The sequence below is a fragment of the Pollachius pollachius genome, assembly GCF_949987615.1.
Source record: "Pollachius pollachius genome assembly, chromosome: 12".
Lineage (NCBI taxonomy): Eukaryota > Metazoa > Chordata > Actinopteri > Gadiformes > Gadidae > Pollachius > Pollachius pollachius.
Window position 1 is genome coordinate 18,321,770 of NC_136945.1, and position 21,672 is coordinate 18,343,441.

Sequence of the window (21,672 nt, forward strand, 5' to 3'; positions counted from 1 at the left end):
TATTCTAGTATTATTCTAGTAATCTAGTATTCTATCACTGAGGGTGTAGATCAGTTGGAGCATAATACTGAGGCTGTGGGTGGGGGGGGCGGTGTAGATCAGCGGGGGTCGCTCAGCAATTCCATCAGATAGTACTGATGGTGTATTATAATACTGAGGGTGCAGATCAGTAGTGTTTTAGTACAGAGGGTGTGTAGATCAACAGTATTATAATACAGAGGGCGTAGATCAGTAGTATTATAGTACTGAGGGTGTAGATCAGAAGGAGTTTAATACAGAGGGTGTAGATAATTAGTATAATACAAATAGTGTAGATCAGCGGGGGGTCGCTCAGTGACTCCATCAGACTTCCTTTTAAGTGCATTTGGCTGCGGCGGCGGCGTGGTGACGTCACGGGGGGTGTTTTCTCACTCGTTACGTCACGAGGGTGTTTCCTCACTTCGGTCTCATCAGTCAGCGGTACGAAGAGCTTCAGTCGCCCTCAAAACTCAGCCAACATCTCCACCATGGTATGACCCCCGCTTCGTGTGTCTTAATGCAAATGCTGTTCCGTGTATCGAGGCTCGGCGTCGTGGTGCTCCCGGGGTTTGATCGCTTTATAATGAGATTATCGTGATGACGCCATCCTTAGCCCCACAGCTAGCTGTTAGCCGAGGCGCTTCGTAACAGTCCGCCGTGAATCGTTCAAATGTGTCCCCCCCCCCCCCCCTGCCTCGCTGTTAACCTGCAATAATGTTGTCTCTCTCTCTCTCCGTCTTCCCCCAGTCGGACTACTCAGAGGACCAGATCATGGGTGAGTAGCGAGGCCGTCTCGGTGCGTTAGCCGCGCTAAGGAGTTCACTTCCTGGGTTCAGTTCCGCTCCTCGTCGGGGACCCGCTGGTCCTCCTCGGCCTGCTCGGGTCAACCCTTGCATGTTGGGGTCCACCCCACCTTGTTCGTGTCCAACCCGGCTTATCCGGGTTCAGATACCCCTCTGTGGGGGCACCCTGGTTCGGCTAGTCCCTGACCGAACCCCCATCTAGCCCACCGGGTTCAGGACGAACATAATATGCTTCTAAGTCCACCGGAATGGGTGAATTCAAGCTGTGATCCATTTGAGATCCATTGTCGTTTTTCTGTGCCTCTGTACGTCCAGAATGTGTTTCCTCATCGTCACAGAGCGCCGCCTCGCTTCGGGACCAAATTGGTATTATTATTATTGGTATTAGTAATTGTATTACAACGTAAGACTCTTTACACTATTGCCTGTCATGGTTTCCACACCCGACCAACTTGGGCGTTACCCTAAACATACCTTTGCCATCATTATAAATGCCCAGCAGACCTCTTAATGCTTACAATGAGCCCTATACAAACGCCTTATTAGGAGCTCAACTGAGGCTTTGAGATGATCGTTTAAAGCAGTGACTTTGACGAATTGCAGGACAAGATGTGTGTGTGTGCGTGTGTGCGTGTGTGTGTGTGTGTGTTACATACCACAACTGACCCACAGAGCCAGTTCTACTCCCCCACATCATACTGAAACCCTCTCATACGGTAGAGCCCCTCTCCTTTGGGTGTTTTGTGTCTGGCTGATCTCCTCTGTCTCCCCATCCCCCCCCCCCCCCAGAGTTCAAGGAGGCGTTCCTTCTGTTCGACCGTACGGGCGACGGGAAGATCAGCTACAGCCAGTGTGGGGACGTCATGCGGGCCCTGGGCCAGAACCCGGTCAACGCCGAGGTCCTCAAGGTGCTGGGGAACCCCAAGTCAGAAGGTCAGTGTCGCCGTGGCTACAGGGAGAGGTGACGCCGCGGTTACGGGGGGGGGGTTTGTCTCTGGGCTCGCCGCTGGTCTAAGGGATCCAGCTCCACTGTTGTTTGTAGAAAACCCTACCTTTTTTATTTATTTATATTAACGGTGAGGAATGATTTCCCCCGGGATCAGTCTGGGCGGCATGTGGCTCAGGAGGTAAAGCGGGTTGGCTGGTAGTCGGAAGGTCGCTAGTTTGACACCTCGACAGTCCAATAGGACTGTCGAGGTGTCAAACTAGCAACCTTACCCTAGGTTGAGCACCTAACCCTAACTGCTCCCGACGAGCTGGCTGTCGTCTTGCATGGTTGGCTCCGCCGTCAGTATGTGCATGACTGGGTGAATGTTAGGCAATTTTGTAAAGCGCTTTGAGTGGCCACTTGTTAGCGCTTTATATATGCAGTCAGTTTCAAATCAGTAGAGTAATATCTCTTTGATTCTGTAATGAAAGTCCCTTAAAATGTTAAAAAAAAAACAGCTTATCTTTGCATCTAAAAGCAAGCGTCCACATGTACACATCCCCCCCATCAACCCCGCCCCTGTCTGGCGTCTTGTTTGTCTCTGTGGAATGTGTGTTTTGGGTGGGGGTGGGGTTGGTGGTGTGGGTGGTGCTCCAAGTGGCTGACTCCTCCCCCCCCCCCCCCCCCCCCCCCCCCCCCCCTGGTGTTCCCAGAGATGAACTACAAGATGCTGGACTTTGAGCAGTTCCTGCCCATGCTGCTGGCCATCGCCAAGAACAAGGACCAGGGCTCGTTCGAGGACTTCGTGGAGGGCCTGCGCGTCTTCGACAAGGAGGGCAACGGCACCGTCATGGGGGCGGAGCTCCGCCACGTCCTCACCACGCTGGGTAGGACCTCGTCTACAGTTGATTGGATCAGCCCTCAGCCTGCTCTGTGTGGACAGCTGAGTGGTTAAACAAAGGAGCACTGTCTGTAAAGGACTATTGATCACTAATCAATAGGTCATCTTCTGAATCTCTATTCAGAGGCTGACCAATGTCCTGTGGGATTTCTCATTGTGTTTATATGGAAGAGGTTTTTATATTTTTATTATTGGTCCCTAAATTCCTCAGTACAACGAAATCTTCCTGTTGTTCAGTCACCTTTGTACCTTGCGACACTGCGCTGGCAGACATGTTGAGGCCGTTGTGCGATCTCCTGTCCCTCCAGGAGAGAAGATGTCTGAGGAGGAGGTGGAGACCCTCTTGGCCGGACACGAAGACACTAACGGCTGCATCAACTATGAAGGTAGGCCCGGAACCCCACGGCTGACCAATCACTGCTAACTTCCTGTGACCCCAACGCCAGGGCTGACGAGTCACTGCTAACTTCCTGTTACCCCAATGTCGGGGCTGACCAATCACTGCTAAGTTCCTGTGACCGACCAATCACTTCTAACTTCCTGTGACCCTAACGATGCCAAGCTGTGCCCTCACTGGCTGCGGCGCTAGCTGTACTGTTAGCCTAGCAGTGAGTCACTGGCTCCGGGGGTCAGGTGACCGGGGTCCCAGGGTCAGGTGACTGGATCTGAACCATTGGCCTGACATCACGTGTGTTCTGACACGCTCTGTTCCTCCTCCACAGCTTTTGTCCGACAGATCATATCCGGATGAGCAGAGGGTACAATCAATCACTCACTCACTCATTCTCTTCCTGATGGGGGTATAACAGGGGCTTATTAACGACGCTTCGAAGAGTTAAGATTCGGTGCACATTAACCCGCTCTCCTGTAGAGTCGCTGGCTAGGCCCTGCATGCAGTAGTCAGCTCGGTAGACAATGGTCTGACCTCACGCAGGCCGGTACTACTACATTTGTTTTATATACAAAGCCTTCCAGATGTTTCCTGTGGCTCAGCGCCCTCTTCACTAACGGGGATGGTGGTGTGTGTGTCTCTCTCCTGTGCCCCAACAGAAGCTGATGCTAACCCTGCTGACATGCTAGGTTGAGTGTCTAACACAGTATTTCTTCATCAGGGTTCTTCTCTCTGCTTTGCCTGCCGTTCTATTGTGTTGATACCCCCCCCCCCCCCCCCCCCTCAGGACCAGGGGGCGGGTCTGAGCATGCTTCAGGTCGTGAGGCTGGGCAGGTAGCGGCTCGCCAAGACGCCTCCCTCTGTCCTCGCTGCTCTCTACTGCTGGTTACTCGCAGACCCTTTAAGGACAGGATCTCTTCATCTTGGCTGTCGCAGCACGTATGTAGGCCTCATCTCCAACTCCTCATTTAGGAGTTAGGATGCAGGAGCCAGATGGATTATGGCTGTTAGGGGCCCCGTGAGGGCCCATCCGACCTGGACCCCCCAGCTTTAGGGGTCCAGCCCCTGCGGGATGTTTACCGTATGAGGTTCTGGGTTTGGTGGGGAGCTGCTGGCTGCACTGGGCTGTAGGTTGAGCTTGGTGTCTCGCTTTCATCTGACACGACCCAGACCTAATAACTCCCTCTCTGTCTCCCCCCCCCCCCCTTCTCTATCTCCCTCCCGTCTCTCTCTGCCGCTTTCCACTCTCCCTTGTCTCTTATATCTCTCTGTCCCACTCTCCCTTTCGTTCTTTCTTGGTTCTTGTTCTCAGAACTCGTCAGGATGGTGATGAGCGGTTGAAGATCTCTGCACGCTTCGGTCTTAAGTGTTTCCCTGAATATTAATGTTTGTCTCCGTCTTGCTGTCCACGTCATGTCCCCAAACAGATTCCATGTTTGTTTTTGACATCCTTTTATTTGATTTCAAAAGTGCCTTTTGCATGTCCTATGTTGAAGAGACCATTCCATTTCATTTCCACATCATTCCTCCTCACGGAGATGCATGTTAGGATGCAGATCATTGGCACCACATTGGCAATAACATTCCCTTGATTATTTGTACACATTCCTTCCCTGTCACTTTTGTAGCCAACTAGCTATGTTGATTTTTATAGAGCAGATGCATGTTCATTGGCTAAGGCAAGCTGTAACCAAGACTTGTTTATCCGAACCAGGGAAATCCATCATGGAAGTGATACTGTAGAATGGCAGGCTGCATTGAACAGTATTTAATAAAGAACCAACTTTTTAAAAGGATTTTCTTAGTTTTTTTTGAGTTGGCATCTAGAAGAAGTATATAACAGTTTATCTAGATCCACAAAGGGCACAAACTGAAGGTACTTGGACATGTATGTACTATCTTTGTTAGGCTGAACATGTTTGAGGATTTTCAATAGTCCTCGAAATATCAAGGTAAGAAACACGCCATCGTTGACTATAATAGTGAATGTATTACCATCGTTGACGATAGATGAGGATGTGTCAACGCATGAAACACACCATTGTTTACTATAAATTAGGATTTATTAAGGTATGTAAGACCATCGTTGACTATAAATGAGAACGTATTAAGGTATGTAAGAACATCGTTGACTATAAATGAGAACGTATCAAGGTATGTAAGACCATCGTTGATCAAATGAGTATGTATTAAGGTTAGACCATCGTTGACTATTAATGACACAAAAAAAACATTTTCCTCGTCACATCTTTTATTTTCTTCCCAATATTTCATAAAGAAAACCTCAACATCTCGTTTTTCCATCCAATACAAACTGCCGGAGGGAACTTTCAATACTACGTAGGTAATGATTTACTGAGGAAAGGTTGATTTCTACTGTATAATAATTCAATTGCTGCTCCTCTCAAGCAGTGTGAAAAACATACAGAAACTGAACGGACACGCACTTATTTTATATCACAAAATGCACAAACTGTAGTAATAACACAGACAAGAAGTCCATCGATGCCTCCGACGAGTTCTCTAACACTGGCTAGCGGACATGCTGTTAGGTATCTGATTATAGGTCAATGATGTCGTATGCAGAGGAAGAGTGTATGTGCGTGGGTGATGTTTGTTTGTTTTGGACAACATTCAAGTTATCCTTCATCCTTTGTCCACCGATAAAACAAATGTCTGCACTGAGAAGTAAACTGAAAGTACTTGATAAGGGATTCTCCAGGGCATGCATTCAGAAACACACGCGCAGACATCCAACACACATGATACTGGAAAGAGTAGATATAGGCTACAAAGATAATATTAATACACGCTCGTAATGTAGACATCAAAAAAACGAAATGGAAAACCAACAATAAAAAATATAAAAATTGGATAAAAAGTGAGGATTCTGTTGTCGTAATACGGACGGCGGTCTCCTATCGAGCTGTTTAAGGTGCGATATCCCTCGGTTCACAGCATCACCCTTCCTTCAGTCTGTAACACCAAATTCCGCACACTTCAAATCAACTTGTTTCCCCAAGCATGTAAACTACAACATGATGTACAGAGAAATGGAGATTAAAGTCATCATTAAAAAAAGATTTCGGTTCAGCGACCAAACCACTGACCCAAATTCTGAAAAAGTATGTCAATAGATTTGTTGATTCTTTTGGACCATTTAGAGAAGCGAACTCTGTGGCTAGTGACTCTTCTGACCTGAACCAGAACATAAGGAACATCACACTGCTCACTGCAGATGGAGACACCTAGGACGGACCTTGCTACAAAAGGACGCCAAAATAAAATCACAATAAGAAAAAAATAGGTCTATCAAGTCATCGATATATATTTTCCAACTTTCCATTTCCACCATCCAACTTAAGGACGTGATGTTTGTTTCCGAGCACAAATTGTAACGGTATTGTAACAGAGTCTAATTTACAGCACTTTGTCTTTCAAGAATTACGATGGTTCCAAACTAATGTAATCAGAATGGATCTAGGGTCCAACCTGTTCACTTGTGTCGCTCCTGTGGGCCCCCTGCTGAGACCCCTTCTGAGGAGCCCCATCTGAGGGCTACCTGCTGAGGGGCCCTTGCTGAGAGGCCAATGCTGAGGGGCCCCTAGGAGGCCCTCAGGTTCATTAGTTATACTGAATGTTCAAATTAGCTTTCAAAACTATACCTATGAAAACGAATAAAACGGACAACGAGGGGACACTAAGTGCTCATGTTATGACCCCAATAACGCGCCATGTTCTAACAGGCCAGAGGAAACATACTCTCAAAAGTGCAATTTTTTTCCCTTCATTGACCGACTGGGACGGTGGGTACTGGACAGAGCGGGGAAACACCACTTCACAGGCTGGGGAGAGTCTTGAAGATCGTGAACGTACAGCTGGTTAAAATACTTAAAAAACAAAAGGAGGATCTTTCGTGGGGTTTCCTGGTTGACCGCGTTTTGAATGTTTTTCTTTTCCTTATGGTGCATACAGGGACATGTTTTTTTTTCTTCCGTTTGTCTAGAAAAAAATAAATGTTCTTCATTGGCATCTTCATGTCAATACTCAATCGAAGGGGTTCGCTCTCACCAGATAGTTCAAGTAGGAGGGATGCGCCCGCAAAACAAAAGCTTTTCGTCGCTCCAATTGTCCTGTCGAAGAAAGGCTGGGAAATGTCCAAATTACTTTTCGTGGTCAGTTTAGTTTCCTGACGAGACGATGCAGGCTGGAGTGGTCAGTCATTGGCTCGCCAGTCCTCCGTCTCACTGGGGGGGGGCCACTGGCGCGGGGGTTGGCACCGTGTCCCCGGCCAAGGCGGTCGCAGGCTCTGGGGGGGGGGGGGGGGGGGGGAGAAACGTTAGAGAAAAACCTACTAGTGATGATGACGTGTTGGTGTTAGACTGGTATAGTGATAATAACATGAGACTGGGATAGTGATGATAACATGTAGATCGAACTGTTATGTTATAGACTGCCACTGTAGTGATGATAACATGTCGGGGTTAGACTGGTATAGTGATGATAACATGTACATTAGACTGGTACAGTGATGATAACATTTGCTTTAGACTGGTTACACTGGTAAAGTGATAATAACATGTATATTAGACTGGTTACACTGGTATAGTGATGATAACATGTACATGAGACTGGTTACACTGGTATAGTGATGATAACATGTTGGGGTTAGACTGGTATAGTGATGATAACATGTACATTAGACTGGTTACACTGGTATAGTGATGATAACATGTACATTAGACTGGTAACACTGGTATAGTGATGATAACATGTTGGGGTTAGACTGGTATAGTGATGATAACATGTACATTAGACTGGTTACACTGGTATAGTGAGGATAACATGTACATTAGACTGGTTACACTGGTATAGTGATGATAACATGTACATTAGACTGGTTACACTGGTATAGTGATAATAACATGTACATTAGACTGGTTACACTGGTATAGTGAGGATAACATGTACATTAGACTGGTTACACTGGTATAGTAATGATAACATGTACATTAGACTGGTTACACTGGTATAGTGATGATAACATGTACATTAGACTGGTTACACTGGTACAGTGATGATACCATGTACATTAGACTGGTTACACTGGTACAGTGATGATACCATGTACATTAGACTGGTTACACTGGTATAGTGATGATAACATGTTGGGGTTACACTGGTACAGTGATGATACCATGTACATTAGACTGGTTACACTGGTACAGTGATGATACCATGTACATTAGACTGGTTACACTGGTACAGTGAGGATGCGTTGCAGTGCGCTGGACTGCGCCGTCCCGTACCCACCATGGGGGACTGGAGTGGTGTTGGAGTTGGACTGGGCGGGGCCGGCCGGGCCCTGGGGCCCCGGGGGAGAGGACTGGGGGGCCGCGGAGGGCTGGCTCTCCCCCACCGGGACAGAGGCGGCGAGGGGGGCGGGGCTTGGGGCGGAGGCCGGCGTGGGGGTCCCGGCGGCGGGCCCGCCGCTTGCGGCCGGCCCGGGGGGCCCGGCGGCGGCGGCGGCGGCCTGCTGGATCTGCTGGAAGTGCTGCTGGCGGGCCCTCATCTCAGCGTACTTCAGCTGCTCCATGTGGAAGGACTGGCGGTCGGCCAGCAGCTGCTGCCGCTGGTACTCCAGCTGGAACCAGAACCACAGCACCGGGTGAGGACCAGTAACACCAGTAACACCACACAACCGACCGCTGGTACTCCAGCTGGAACCAGAACCACAGCACAGGGTGAGGACCAGTAACACCAGTTACACCAGTAACACTACACAGCCGACCGCTGGTACTCCAGCTGGAACCAGAACCACAGCACAGGGTGAGGACCAGTAACACCAGTAACACCACACAACCGACCGCTGGTACTCCAGCTGGAACCAGAACCACAGCACAGGGTGAGGACCAGTAACACCAGTTACACCAGTAACACCACACAGCCGACCGCTGGTCCTCCAGCTGGAACCAGAACCACAGCACAGGGTGAGGACCAGTAACACCAGTTACACCAGTAACACTACACAACCGACCGCTGGTACTCCAGCTGGAACCAGAACCACAGCACAGGGTGAGGACCAGTAACACCAGTTACACCAGTAACACTACACAGCCGACCGCTGGTCCTCCAGCTGGAACCAGAACCACAGCACAGGGTGAGGACCAGTAACACCAGTAACACCAGTAACACCACACAGCCGACCGCTGGTCCTCCAGCTGGAACCAGAACCACAGCACCGGGTGAGGACCAGTAACACCAGTAACACCAGTAACACCACACAGCCGACCGCTGGTCCTCCAGCGGGAACCAGAACCACAGCACAGGGTGAGGACCAGTAACACCAGTAACACCACACAGCCGACCGCTGGTCCTCCAGCTGGAACCAGAACCACAGCACCGGGTGAGGACCAGTAACACCAGTAACACCAGTAACACCACACAGCCGACCGCTGGTCCTCCAGCTGGAACCAGAACCACAGCACAGGGTGAGGACCAGTAACACCAGTTACACCAGTAACACTACACAACCGACCGCTGGTACTCCAGCTGGAACCAGAACCACAGCACAGGGTGAGGACCAGTAACACCAGTTACACCACACAGCCGACCGCTGGTCCTCCAGCTGGAACCAGAACCACAGCACAGGGTGAGGACCAGTAACACCAGTTACACCAGTAACACTACACAGCCGACCGCTGGTCCTCCAGCTGGAACCAGAACCACAGCACAGGGTGAGGACCAGTAACACCAGTAACACCAGTAACACCACACAGCCGACCGCTGGTCCTCCAGCTGGAACCAGAACCACAGCACCGGGTGAGGACCAGTAACACCAGTAACACCAGTAACACCACACAGCCGACCGCTGGTCCTCCAGCGGGAACCAGAACCACAGCACAGGGTGAGGACCAGTAACACCAGTAACACCACACAACCGACCGCTGGTCCTCCAGCTGGAACCAGAACCACAGCACAGGGTGAGGACCAGTAACACCAGTAACACCAGTAACACCACACAGCCGACCGCTGGTCCTCCAGCTGGAACCAGAACCACAGCACAGGGTGAGGACCAGTAACACCAGTAACACCAGTAACACCTCACAGCCGACCGCTGGTCCTCCAGCTGGAACCAGAACCACAGCACAGGGTGAGGACCAGTAACACCAGTAACACCACACAGCCGACCGCTGGTCCTCCAACTGGAACCAGAACCACAGCACCGGGTGAGGACCAGTAACACCAGTAACACCACACAACCGACCGCTGGTACTCCAGCTGGAACCAGAACCACAGCGCAGGGTGAGGACCAGTAACACCAGTTACACCAGTAACACTACACAGCCGACCGCTGGTACTCCAGCTGGAACCAGAACCACAGCACAGGGTGAGGACCAGTAACACCAGTAACACCACACAACCGACCGCTGGTACTCCAGCTGGAACCAGAACCACAGCACAGGGTGAGGACCAGTAACACCAGTAACACCACACAGCCGACCGCTGGTCCTCCAGCTGGAACCAGAACCACAGCACAGGGTGAGGACATGGCCCCAGTAGGACCACTAACATGTGAGGACACAGCACCCAGTAACACCAATAAGACCAGTTACACCAGTTACAAGTGAGGACACAGCACCCAGTAACCCCCTCCCAGAAGGCCCTGCTCACCCCCCCCCCCCCTCTCGGACCTCCTCCCAGAGCCCTGCTCACTGCCCCCCCGCCTCGGACCCCATCCCAGAGCCCTTCTCAACGCCCACCCCCCCCCCTCGGACCCCCTCCCAGAGCCCTTCTCAACGCCCACCCCCCCCCCCGCCTCGGACCCCCTCCCAGAGCCCTTCTCAACGCCCACCCCCCCCCCTCGGACCCCCTCCCAGAGATCTTCTCAACGCCCACCCCCCCCCCCCCTCGGACCCCCTCCCAGAGCCCTTCTCAACGCCCACCCCCCCCCCTCGGACCCCCTCCCAGAGATCTTCTCAACGCCCACCCCCCCCCCCCCTCGGACCCCCTCCCAGAGCCCTGCTCACTGCCCACCCCCCTCGGACCCCCTCCCAGAGCCCTGCTCACCGCCTCTCGCTCGCGGTCCATGATGGTCTCCAGCTCCTCAAAGTGCCTCAGCTTGATCTCCAGCTTCTTCATCTGCGTCTCCACCAGCAGCGCCACCAGGGACTTGATCTTCCGCTCCTCCACCGCTGCCAGGTGCTGTCCGTCAAGGGTGAAGGGACAGAGTGAGGGAGGGGCGGAGGACGCTAAGGTAAGGGGCAGGACTCTTAAGGGTGAAGGGACAGAGTGAGGGAGGGGCGGAGGACGCTAAGGTAAGGGGCAGGACTCTTAAGGGTGAAGGGACAGAGTGAGGGAGGGGCGGAGGACGCTAAGGTAAGGGGCAGGACTCTTAAGGGTGAAGGGACAGAGTGAGGGAGGGGCGGAGGACGCTAAGGTAAGGGGCAGGACTCTTAAGGGTGAAGGGACAGAGTGAGGGAGGGGCGGAGGACGCTAAGGTAAGGGGCAGGACTCTTAAGGGTGAAGGGACAGAGTGAGGGAGGGGCGGAGGACGCTAAGGTAAGGGGCAGGACTCTTAAGGGTGAAGGGACAGAGTGAGGGAGGGGCGGAGGACGCTAAGGTAAGGGGCAGGACTCTTAAGGGTGAAGGGACAGAGTGAGGGAGGGGCGGAGGACGCTAAGGTAAGGGGCAGGACTCTTAAGGGTGAAGGGACAGAGTGAGGGAGGGGCGGAGGACGCTAAGGTAAGGGGCAGGACTCTTAAGGGTGAAGGGACAGAGTGAGGGAGGGGCGGAGGACGCTAAGGTAAGGGGCAGGACTCTTAAGGGTGAAGGGACAGAGTGAGGGAGGGGCGGAGGACGCTAAGGTAAGGGGCAGGACTCTTAAGGGTGAAGGGACAGAGTGAGGGAGGGGCGGAGGACGCTAAGGTAAGGGGCAGGACTCTTAAGGGTGAAGGGACAGTGAGGGAGGGGCGGAGGACGCTAAGGTAAGGGGCAGGACTCTTAAGGGTGAAGGGACAGAGTGAGGGAGGGGCGGAGGACGCTAAGGTAAGGGGCAGGACTCTTAAGGGTGAAGGGACAGAGTGAGGGAGGGGCGGAGGACGCTAAGGTAAGGGGAAGGACTCTTAAGGGGTAAGGGAACAGTGGGAGAGGGTGTAGAAGACACTTGGGTAAAGGGGAAGACTGTAAAGGGTTAAGGGACAGAGTGAGGGAGGGGTGGAGGACACTAAGGTAAGGGGCAAGACTCTTAAGGGATAAGGGAACAGTGGGAGAGGGTGTAGAAGACACTTGGGGAAAGAGGAAGACTGTAAAAGGGTTAAGGGACAGAGTGAGTGTGGGGGAGAGGCGGAGAAGGCGCTCAGGTAAGGGGTAAGTAAGTGTGGGGGTGAGGTGTAGCAGAGACTAAGGTAAGGGGTCAGACTGAAGGGTTAAGGGAACAGAGTGAGAGAGGGTGTAGCAGAGACTAAGGTAAGGGGTCAGACTGAAGGGTTAAGGGAACAGAGTGAGAGAGGGTGTAGCAGAGACTAAGGTAAGGGGTCAGACTGAAGGGTTAAGGTACCTTAGCCTTGACGGCGGCGGCGGCGAGGGCGGAGGCGGCGGCCGTGGCCAGATTCCCCTCCCCCACGTCCCGCTCCACCTTGGCCTTCCTCTCCCCCTCGCTCTCGGCCTCCCTCGCCCCCTCCTCCGTCACCTCCTTCCCCTCCTTCTCCTTGTCCCCGTCGCCTGGAACACACACATCCCCTCAGAGCATGGAGCCACCACCCATGGAGACCTTCCAGATAGGGACCCCCACATGGACCCCCACATGAAGACCCCCCACATTCTGCTGGGTCCCACAACATGGAGACCTGCTGGGTCTCAGAACATGGAGACCCCCCCACATGAAGACCCCCCACATGCTGCTGGGTCCCAGAGCACGAGACCCTCCATCCATCAGAGCAGGCGCTCCTCTCACCCGTGTCAGAGTCTGCCTTCTCGGCGTCCCTCTCTCCGTCGCCGTCCCTCCCCTTCTCCTCCTCCTTCCTCCCGTTCTCCCCCTGCTTCTCCTCCTCCTGGGGCGCTCCCTCTTTGTTCTCCTGGGAGGTGGAGGAGCATCGACGGGTTAGAACACTGCTTCCTGCCAGAAGCCTTTCATTGGTTAGAAGACTGCTTCCTGCCAGAAGCCTATGTGATGAATGTAATTACCTTGGCGTCTCTCTTCTCCTCGCTGGATTGGCTCTCAGCTTTGCTTTCCTCGCTGCTTTCATCTGCAGCAACATTAGAGGGGTGGGTGGGGGGAGTTATGTTAGCAGTAGTGTTAATGTTCTGTGCTGTCTTCACATCATGAACAGGCGACTCTAGGTTCTGTCCTGGCCTGTGAGGTTCTACCTTCCAGCGGTTGAAGCCTCTGGCTCATGTTTACTACATCACTAGATAAACAAGTTATACAAAGTCGATGAATGCACTGTTGTCCAATATCTCTTACATTTCTACAGCATTCTGCTGTGCGTGTGTGTGTGTGTGTGTGTGTGTGTGTGTGTGTGTGTGTGTGTGTGTGTGTGTGTGTGGCATGTGTACCTGTGTGTGTGTGTGTGTGTGTGTGTGGGTCTCACCTGGCTTCTCCCCCTCCTCCAGGCCGGTCCCGGCGATGCCGCTCCCCTCCAGGCCGTACAGGGGGTCCTGCCGGCCGCTGGCCCGGGCCGCCTCCTCCACCCGCCGCACGTGGGCCTCTACCAGCGCCGCCGGGACCTCCTCCTTCATGCGGGAGAACTCCTCTGGGAGAGGAGGGGCACGTTAACCCTCAGGTCCAACCTTCGTCTGGTGAAGGTACGTTAACCTCACCCCAGATCTCACCCTAGACCTTCATCTGATGAAGGTACGTTAACCTCAGCCCAGGTCTAACCTAGACCTTCATCTGATGAAGGTATGTTAACCTCAGCCCAGGTCTCACCCTAGAACTTAATCTGGTGAAGGTACGTTAACTTCCCCCTTTGGTCTAACCCTAGACCTCAAGTATCACCTAGACCTTCATCTGATGAAGTTACTTTAACCTCAGTCCAGGTCTAAGCCTAGACCCAAGGTCTAAGCCTAGACCCCAGGTCTAACCCTAGACCTCAGGTCTAACCCTAGACCTTTATCTGATGAGGGCCACGTAAACCTAACCTCAGGATTAATCCTACACCTTTGTCTGGTGAAGTATGGTCTGAGGAGGTCCGCGAATCAGCCGATCATCAATTTGATCAATACAGCCTCTTACTGTACCTCAGTCTGAGGCTGTAGATCAATACAGTCCGAGTGTACCTCAGTCTGACATCCCATCAAGCAGCCTTGACTCTGTGCCTTGCAGTCCTAAGAACGTTACACAAAGCGTAGCGGCTGATCCATGTGCTTAACGAACCATGACGAACCGCAATGAGCCCATCAACCACAGACACTACGCGCAGAGCTCGGTCGGCTGGAGCAAATACACAACAAGAAGAGTTTGAGAAGGTGTCTAAGAACCATCCATCTCTGGCTCAGCTTGCGGTGGTCCTAAACCAGACCGACGGTAGGTACGGGTGGGCAGCAGGGGGTCTAGGGGCTAGAGGGGCACCCGGTCTCTCACCCAGGGCGGACTTGGCGGCGGCGGAGGCGACGCGGGGGTCCACCACGGAGGCCAGGAAGGCCACGGTGCTCATGACGGGGTTCCCCGCCTGGCTGAAGGGGACGGGCTGGTAGGCCAGCGGGCCCAGGGTGGACGAGCTCTCCTCCAGGTAGGGGTCCTCGATGGGCAGCCGCAGGAAGTGCAGGATGCACTCGTCCTGCGTGCGGCTGCCAACGTGCTCCGACACCTTGTTCCAGTCGTCCTTGTACATCTCCAGACCCTAGAGACCCCCCCAGGAGACCGCCCCCCCGCCCAGAGAGAGGTTAGTCTGTCCTCCATGTACACAAAGGGTTCATTCAGTCTTATGTTGCTCCTGAGCTTTGTGTTTTCATTGGCCATGACCTGTAACATTTTTTAAGGCCTCAAATTGTTCCTTCCACTACAGGACATTTTCAAGGCCTAATTGGATATAAAGGTAAGATTCTGTATATACCAAAGCAGGACAGTTGATATGGCTTTAAAAGACTGCGAGCAATTCCAGCCCAATGTGTGTAAAGACTAGTTCTGGTCTCATGGAGTGAAGACTAGTTCTGTTCTGGGGGGGAGGGGTAAAGACTAGTTCTGGTCTCATGTAGTGAAGACTAGTTCTGTTCTGGGGGGGAGGGGTAAAGACTAGTTCTGTTCTGGGGGGGGGGGGGGGGTAAAGCCCTCAGACCGGTTGCTGTGTCTCCTCCTCACCTCTAGCAGAAGGAGGGTCTCCTGTTCGGTCCAGTCCCTCATGGAGCTGGCAGAGGTCTTGCTCTGCACAACAACATGAAGCACATGATTCAGCAGGGCCACATCAACTATTTCTCCATTCCTAGTTCAAGGGCAGGGGTCTCTTGTACCTTGACGGAACTGCTCTTCTTGCTGTACATGTCCGTGCGCAGGCCGAAGTTCTGCAGGTCGGCCGGCTTCTCCTTCACCTTATCTGGGAAGGACAGCATCTGCTGGGCGGCGGGAGGCTGGACACCCACAGAGAGAGAGAGGGACACATGGGACGAGAGAGACATGAGACGCATAGGAGCAGAGAGAGACCAGAGAGACACATAGGACCAGAGAGAGACCAGAGGGAGGCCAATGAGGGACACATGAGACCAGAGTGGGACCAGAGAGAGACATATCAGAGGAAGATGTGCAACTTTGAGTATAGTTTTTGTGTTTCTTTGATCATAGACATGGTTTAAAGTGTGTGGGAGGGAGGTTTGTGTGTGTGTGTGTGTGTTTGTGTGTGTATATGTGTGTGTGTATATGTGTGTGTGTGTGTGTGTGTGTGTCTGTGTCTGTGTCTGTGTGTGTGCGTGTGTGTGCGCGCGCGCGCGTGTGTGTGTGTGTGTTTATGTGTGTGCGCATGTGTGCACGTGTGTGTGTGCGCGCGTGTGTGTGTGTGTGTGTGTGCGTGTGTGTGTGTGTGTGTGTACCTGGGAGGCCTTGGGCTGCAGGGGCACCAGGCTGGACGGGGTGTCTGCCAGGACGTGGAAGTGGGAGGTGGGCGGGGGTCCCATGGGGGTGGGCCGGCTCTCAGAGTCCACCTGGTAGTTGATGAGCCCCCACTGCTCCAGGAAGGCGTGCACCCTGCCCCCCCAGGCAAGATTATATCATCAGTAAATGACTAAGCGACGATCCTAAACGACTGCGTAGGTTCTGTGACTTCTCTGGAACTTCCAAAACAAGTGAAGACTTGTAGTTGTAATATCGGCCAGGGGTGAGAATTAATTGGCGGAAAAAAGAAACTGCGTTCACAAGAGGTGAGACCCTCCTCCTACACTCCCACTACTGCTTTTGTTTTTTGCTTGTGTACCCGCGTAAACTCACACGTACATGGTGTGAACACACAGTTAGGGTGTCAGGGTGAGGGTGAGGGTGGAGGGGAGGTCAGACTGAACAGGCGAGGGTTGAGGTTAAAGGTGGGACTGACCTCATGATGGCGCAGACGTCCCCGGCCAGGTTGCGCCGGCAGGCCGTGGAGGTGAGGTACTCCTGGGGGTTCAGCCGGTACGTGTCGATCATGAAGTTCCGGTAGGCCAGGTAACTGGGGGTGGGGGGGGGGGGGGGGAGAGGTCAAACCGTGACATGGACTCACTAGAAGGTGAACGGATCCTTAATGTACTATAAAGTCTCGTGTTTGTCCATGAAGAGCAGAAGGGATGATCGCTTACATCTCGGGCGTTTTGGATTTGTTCTTGCCGTTGAAGAACTCGGGCAGGGCTCTGCGCTCGATGGCGTGCACGCTGGGGGGAGGAGACAGACGTTTAGACACAGGCCTGGACCTGGTTGCCCCTGGCGACAGACCCCCTCAGGGACTGAACCAGCCTCAGGTCACCTCCTGCAGGGGGTGGGGGTCTACCTGTTGTAGTCGAACCACGCGGCGTAGCTGGGGATGATGATGTGATGGGTCTGCTCCGTCACGTTGTCCTCGTGGAGGTCCGACGCCTTCACCGGCTCCCCTTTCACACTGGGGGACCCCTCGGCCTCCTCCTACGACAGAGGGGTAACCCCTCAGCACCCATCAGCCAGTACCCAGCACCCATCAACCATCAATCACCCCTCACCCATCATCAAGCACTCAGCAACCATCACCCAGCCCCTAACCCCAAGCACCCAGCCCCCAGCACCCTTCACCCATCACCCAGCCCCCAGCACTCAGCACCCATCACCTATCACCCAGCCCTCAGCAGCCATCCATCATCACCCAGCCCCCAGCACCCAGCACTCAGCACCCATCACCCATCACCCATCAACCATCAATCACCCCTCACCCATCATCAAGCACTCAGCACTCAGCAACCATCCATCATCACCCAGCACCCATCACCCAGCACCCAGCACTCATCTCCTCACCTTTCCCGTCGTCTCCATCGACTCGTCTTCCTGTTCGTCTGAGGGAGAGAAAAGACGCGGAGTCACTCATGGTCTGCTGCGAAGCACGCTCCAGGTAACAGACTGATGGGAGTTAGGGTCAGGGTCGGGGTCGGGGTCAGGGTCAGGGTCAGGGTCAGGGTCAGGGTCAGGGTCAGGGTCAGGGACTCACCGTTCTCCGTGCCTCCCTTCACCGGGGTGGAGTCCGAGTCTTTCTTAGCACTGTCTGCAGAGAACAGAAATCATTAGGAGAAGAAGCAGTCAAACGAGGCCCTACCCGAACCTCTGGACCAGATACCGCTGTAGTTCTGGACCACTGGACCAGATACCGCTGTAGTTCTGGACCACCGGACCAGATACCACTACCGCTGTAGTTCTGGACCACTGGACCAGATACCGCTGTAGTTCTGGACCTGTGGACCAGATACCGCTGTAGTTCTGGACCACTAGACCAGATACCGCTGTAGTTCTGGACCACTGGACCAGATACCGCTGTAGTTCTGGATCATTGGACCAGATACCGCTGTAGTTCTGGACCACTGGACCAGATACCGCTGTAGTTCTGGACCACCGGACCAGAGGGTGAGGGTGGATGTGTAAGGGTTAGGTTGAGGGGCTGTGTCAGGGTGAGGGTGAGGTGAGGGTGAGGCAGGAGGAGCGCCCTACTGGTCTTGGCCGGGGTCCCCTCCTCGGTGGCGGGGGCGGGCGAGGCCTCGTCCAGGTCCTTGGTGAGGTCCTCCTGCTCCTCTTCACGCTGACCGCGCTTAGACTTGGTGTAGGGGGTGGTGGGCCTGGCACACACACAGACGCGCGCACACACACCCACACACACACACACACACACACACACACACACACACACACACACACACACAGACGCGTGCACACACACACACACACACGGACACACAGACACACACACACACACCCACACACACACACACACACACGTGTCACTTTGAATACCATTTTGAAATCACAGCAATTTTAGCAATACTTGACATGGATGGCTCACACACACACACACACACACACACACACAGACGCGCGCACACACACACACGCACCCACACACACAAACACACAACCACACACACACTCACCCCTTCTTGGTGTTCTTCTTCTTGCTCTCCGGGGGCGGGGGCGTCGGCGAAGGCGACGGCGAGCGTTTCCTCTTCTTGGCGCCGGCCGGCTTCTTGTCCCGCCTCTCGTCGGGCGTGGTCACCTCGTCCGTCAGGGTCTTGGCCGAGATGCGTTTCCTCCGGGGTCCCGCCTCCCCCACCTCGTAGTCCTCCTCGTTCATCCACTCGTTGTACTGGTCCAGGTCCAGGATCCACCTGGCGTGCACCTGCAGACCACAGGGGAGTCCCAGGTGAGTCCCAGACCCCAGGGGAGTCCCAGGTGAGTCCCAGGGGAGTCCCAGGGGAGTCCCAGGGGAGTCCCAGGGGAGTCCCAGCTGAGTCCCAGGTGAGTCCCAGGGGAGTCCCAGGTGAGTCCCAGGTGAGTCCCAGGCCCCAGGTGAGTCCCAGGTGAGTCCCAGGCCCCAGGTGAGTCCCAGGGGAGTCCCAGGGGAGTCCCAGGGGAGTCCCAGCTGAGTCCCAGGTGAGTCCCAGGGGAGTCCCAGGTGAGTCCCAGGTGAGTCCCAGGCCCCAGGTGAGTCCCAGGGGAGTCCCAGGTGAGTCCCAGGTGAGTCCCAGGCCCCAGGGGAGTCCCAGGGGAGTCCCAGGTGAGTCCCAGGTGAGTCCCAGAACCCAGGGGAGTCCCAGGTGAGTCCCAGGTGAGTCTTAGACCCAAGGGGAGTCCCAGGTGAGCCCCAGACCCAAGGGGAGTCCCAGGTGAGTCCCAGACCCCAGGTGAGCCCCAGGCCCAAGGGGAGTCCCAGGTGAGTCCCAGGGGAGTCCCAGACCCCAGGTGAGTCCAAGACCCCAGGTGAGTCCCAGACCCCAGGGGAGTCCCAGGTGAGTCCCAGGTGAGTCTCAGACCCAAGGGGAGTCCCAGGTGAGTCCCAGGTGAGTCCCAGGTGAGTCCCAGGTGAGTCCCAGGTTAGTCCCAGGTGAGTCCCAGGTGAGCCCCAGACACTTATCTGGTTCGCTATCAACAACTGTCACAGCGCTCTAGAGTAAGGCAGTCAATCCAAACACTGAGGGCCCACTGTGAGTCCTTTGAGCTAAATATGGAAAGGAAAAGTTGGCAATGACCTTTTTGGGCTTCTCAGGAGTCGGAGGGTCCTCCACAGCCGCCTCCACCTCGCTGGCAGAGATCCAGGTGTCGTAACTAACAAGACATAGAGGTCAGAGGTCAGGAACAGAGATAGAGGTCAGAGGTCAGGAACAGAGAGATAGAGGTCAGAGGTCAGGAACAGAGAGAATAGATAGATAGAGGTCAGGAATATGTAGAAGACTGTATTTCTGATCGAGACGCCTTTAGTATATAACCGAATGGAGCCCGGTGGTGGACAGGAACAGTTAATGGCACTGTCCCTTTAAGGCTGACTGACCCTTAAAGGGACAGGACGCAGTGTTGTGTTTAGTGAAGGTGGAGAACGTGATACCAACCTGTCTGGAAAATAGCCCCAGTGGAGGAGCACCTGCTTGTCTCTCTTCATCACCGGACGCACCCACTCCTCTGGGAAACACAGACATACACACACACACACACACACACACACACACACACACACACAACACACACCACACACAGACAGGAAACGGGTCAAACACAACCACACATGCCATAATAACACTTCATCAACACACGGTATACTGGGTAGTAACTATGACAGTGGTTCCCAACCTCCAGTTCGGGACCCACTTGGGGACCCCTGATTTGCATACCGGGACACAGGAGATAAGCTATAGGTATTTGATGATCTATATTAGTAAACCATTCCTTTTTTAAAAGGTGTCCTGTATGTCCTGTATTGGAAGCTGCCTGCCTAAATATTTAGGATAACAACAAACTACTAATCACTTATCACCGACAATGATATGCCACAGTGTGTAGCAGAGCAATGACCTTCACGGGAAATTTAAAGTTGGGGTCCCATTCCAGAGGACCACTGGACTGAGGTAGAGCCCTGTGTGGGTGTGGTTAGACACAACTGGACTGAGTTACAGCACTTTGTGGGTGTGGCTATAGAGGACTAAGTTAAAGCACTTTGTGGGTGTGGCTATAGAGGACTAAGTTAAAGCACTTTGTGGGTGTGGCTATAGAGGACTGAGTTAAAGCACTTTGTGGGTGTGGCTATAGTGGACCACCGGACCAGGACTCACCCTCCTCCAGGCTGGTGGGGATAGGGACCACCAGGTGGGAGCAGGAGGACTTGTCTTCAGTCACTGAGCCCTGCAGGACACACGGCATCCATTAAAACCCATCCCCCCCAGGAGAGCAGCTTCCACCATACGTCATTCTGAAGCTCTTTTATAGCGGTCATTTTGGTTCTACACGCTATCTGGTGGTTCCCCACCTGGTTTAGAACCAAGATGGCGGCCAGGTGGAGGCCGGTAGGAGGAGGAGGGACCTACCTGGTGTCGCTTGATGATGTCCTTCAGCTTCCCCAGAAGCTTGGGCTCGATGTCGGGGCTCATGTAGATGACGGGTCTGCTCAGACAGTTGTTCTGCAACGGAAATAACAGACAGGACAACAGTGAACTACCTCTTCATAGAGACGTTCGGGACCACTGGAGCAGATACTGCTGTAGTTCAGGAGTCAAGTTTCTCTTCATACAACAGACAGTCAAATTCCTCTTCATATAACAGGTAGAGTCAAGTACCTCTTCATATAACAGGTAGAGTCAAGTACCTCTTCATATAACAGGTAGAGTCAAGTACCTCTTCATATAACAGGTAGAGTCAAGTACCTCTTCATATAACAGGTAGAGTCAAGTACCTCTTCATATAACAGGTAGAGTCAAGTACCTCTTCATATAACAGGTAGAGTCAAGTACCTCTTCATATAACAGGTAGAGTTAAGTACCTCTTCCTAGACACACATTCCCAGTCTAGTAACTTATGTCTAGTAAATAACTGGATAAGTGGATGAGTCTCCATGACTGAATGAATGAATGAGCCTCACCTGCACCAGGGACTTCTCGATGGTCATGAACATCTCCACATTTCGGTCCATCCTCGAGGGGTTCTGGAAGTCAAACCTGCGCCTAACAGGAAGTT

The 21,672-nt window shown here is 53.4% G+C and overlaps 2 protein-coding genes across 3 annotated transcripts in view; one reads left to right on the forward strand and one right to left on the reverse strand.

Moving 5' to 3' along the window:
* Window positions 1–421: 421 nt before the first annotated feature.
* Window positions 422–4,837, forward strand: myl6 (myosin, light chain 6, alkali, smooth muscle and non-muscle). 2 transcript variants are annotated; one of them, XM_079747966.1, is made up of 7 exons: window positions 422–509; window positions 766–793; window positions 1,611–1,754; window positions 2,463–2,636; window positions 2,959–3,036; window positions 3,373–3,408; window positions 4,354–4,837. In XM_079747966.1, exons 1-6 carry the CDS (start codon window positions 507–509, stop codon window positions 3,399–3,401), a joined length of 456 nt encoding a protein of 151 aa, XP_079604092.1. In that variant the 5' UTR covers window positions 422–506; the 3' UTR covers window positions 3,402–3,408; window positions 4,354–4,837. The 2 variants fall into 2 exon arrangements, with proteins under 2 accessions (XP_079604092.1, XP_079604093.1); XM_079747967.1 differs by lacking the exon at window positions 3,373–3,408.
* Window positions 4,838–5,286: 449 nt separating this feature from the next.
* The window catches only part of smarcc2 (SWI/SNF related BAF chromatin remodeling complex subunit C2), an 18,264-nt gene continuing 1,878 nt past the window's right edge, over window positions 5,287–21,672 (reverse strand). Inside the window, exons 4-26 of the mRNA XM_079747541.1 lie at window positions 21,578–21,659; window positions 21,027–21,119; window positions 20,775–20,844; window positions 20,058–20,127; window positions 19,701–19,776; window positions 18,606–18,850; window positions 18,169–18,293; window positions 17,675–17,728; window positions 17,485–17,522; window positions 16,991–17,121; window positions 16,803–16,874; window positions 16,562–16,675; window positions 16,065–16,218; window positions 15,492–15,608; window positions 15,343–15,405; window positions 14,626–14,884; window positions 13,634–13,795; window positions 13,227–13,288; window positions 12,997–13,117; window positions 12,601–12,764; window positions 11,112–11,246; window positions 8,355–8,685; window positions 5,287–7,350 (exon numbers count right to left, since the gene is read on the reverse strand). Coding sequence (XP_079603667.1) covers window positions 7,286–7,350; window positions 8,355–8,685; window positions 11,112–11,246; window positions 12,601–12,764; window positions 12,997–13,117; window positions 13,227–13,288; window positions 13,634–13,795; window positions 14,626–14,884; window positions 15,343–15,405; window positions 15,492–15,608; window positions 16,065–16,218; window positions 16,562–16,675; window positions 16,803–16,874; window positions 16,991–17,121; window positions 17,485–17,522; window positions 17,675–17,728; window positions 18,169–18,293; window positions 18,606–18,850; window positions 19,701–19,776; window positions 20,058–20,127; window positions 20,775–20,844; window positions 21,027–21,119; window positions 21,578–21,659 — 2,803 coding nt within the window. The 3' untranslated portion in view covers window positions 5,287–7,285. The remainder of the gene's footprint in view (window positions 7,351–8,354; window positions 8,686–11,111; window positions 11,247–12,600; window positions 12,765–12,996; window positions 13,118–13,226; window positions 13,289–13,633; window positions 13,796–14,625; window positions 14,885–15,342; window positions 15,406–15,491; window positions 15,609–16,064; window positions 16,219–16,561; window positions 16,676–16,802; window positions 16,875–16,990; window positions 17,122–17,484; window positions 17,523–17,674; window positions 17,729–18,168; window positions 18,294–18,605; window positions 18,851–19,700; window positions 19,777–20,057; window positions 20,128–20,774; window positions 20,845–21,026; window positions 21,120–21,577; window positions 21,660–21,672) is intronic.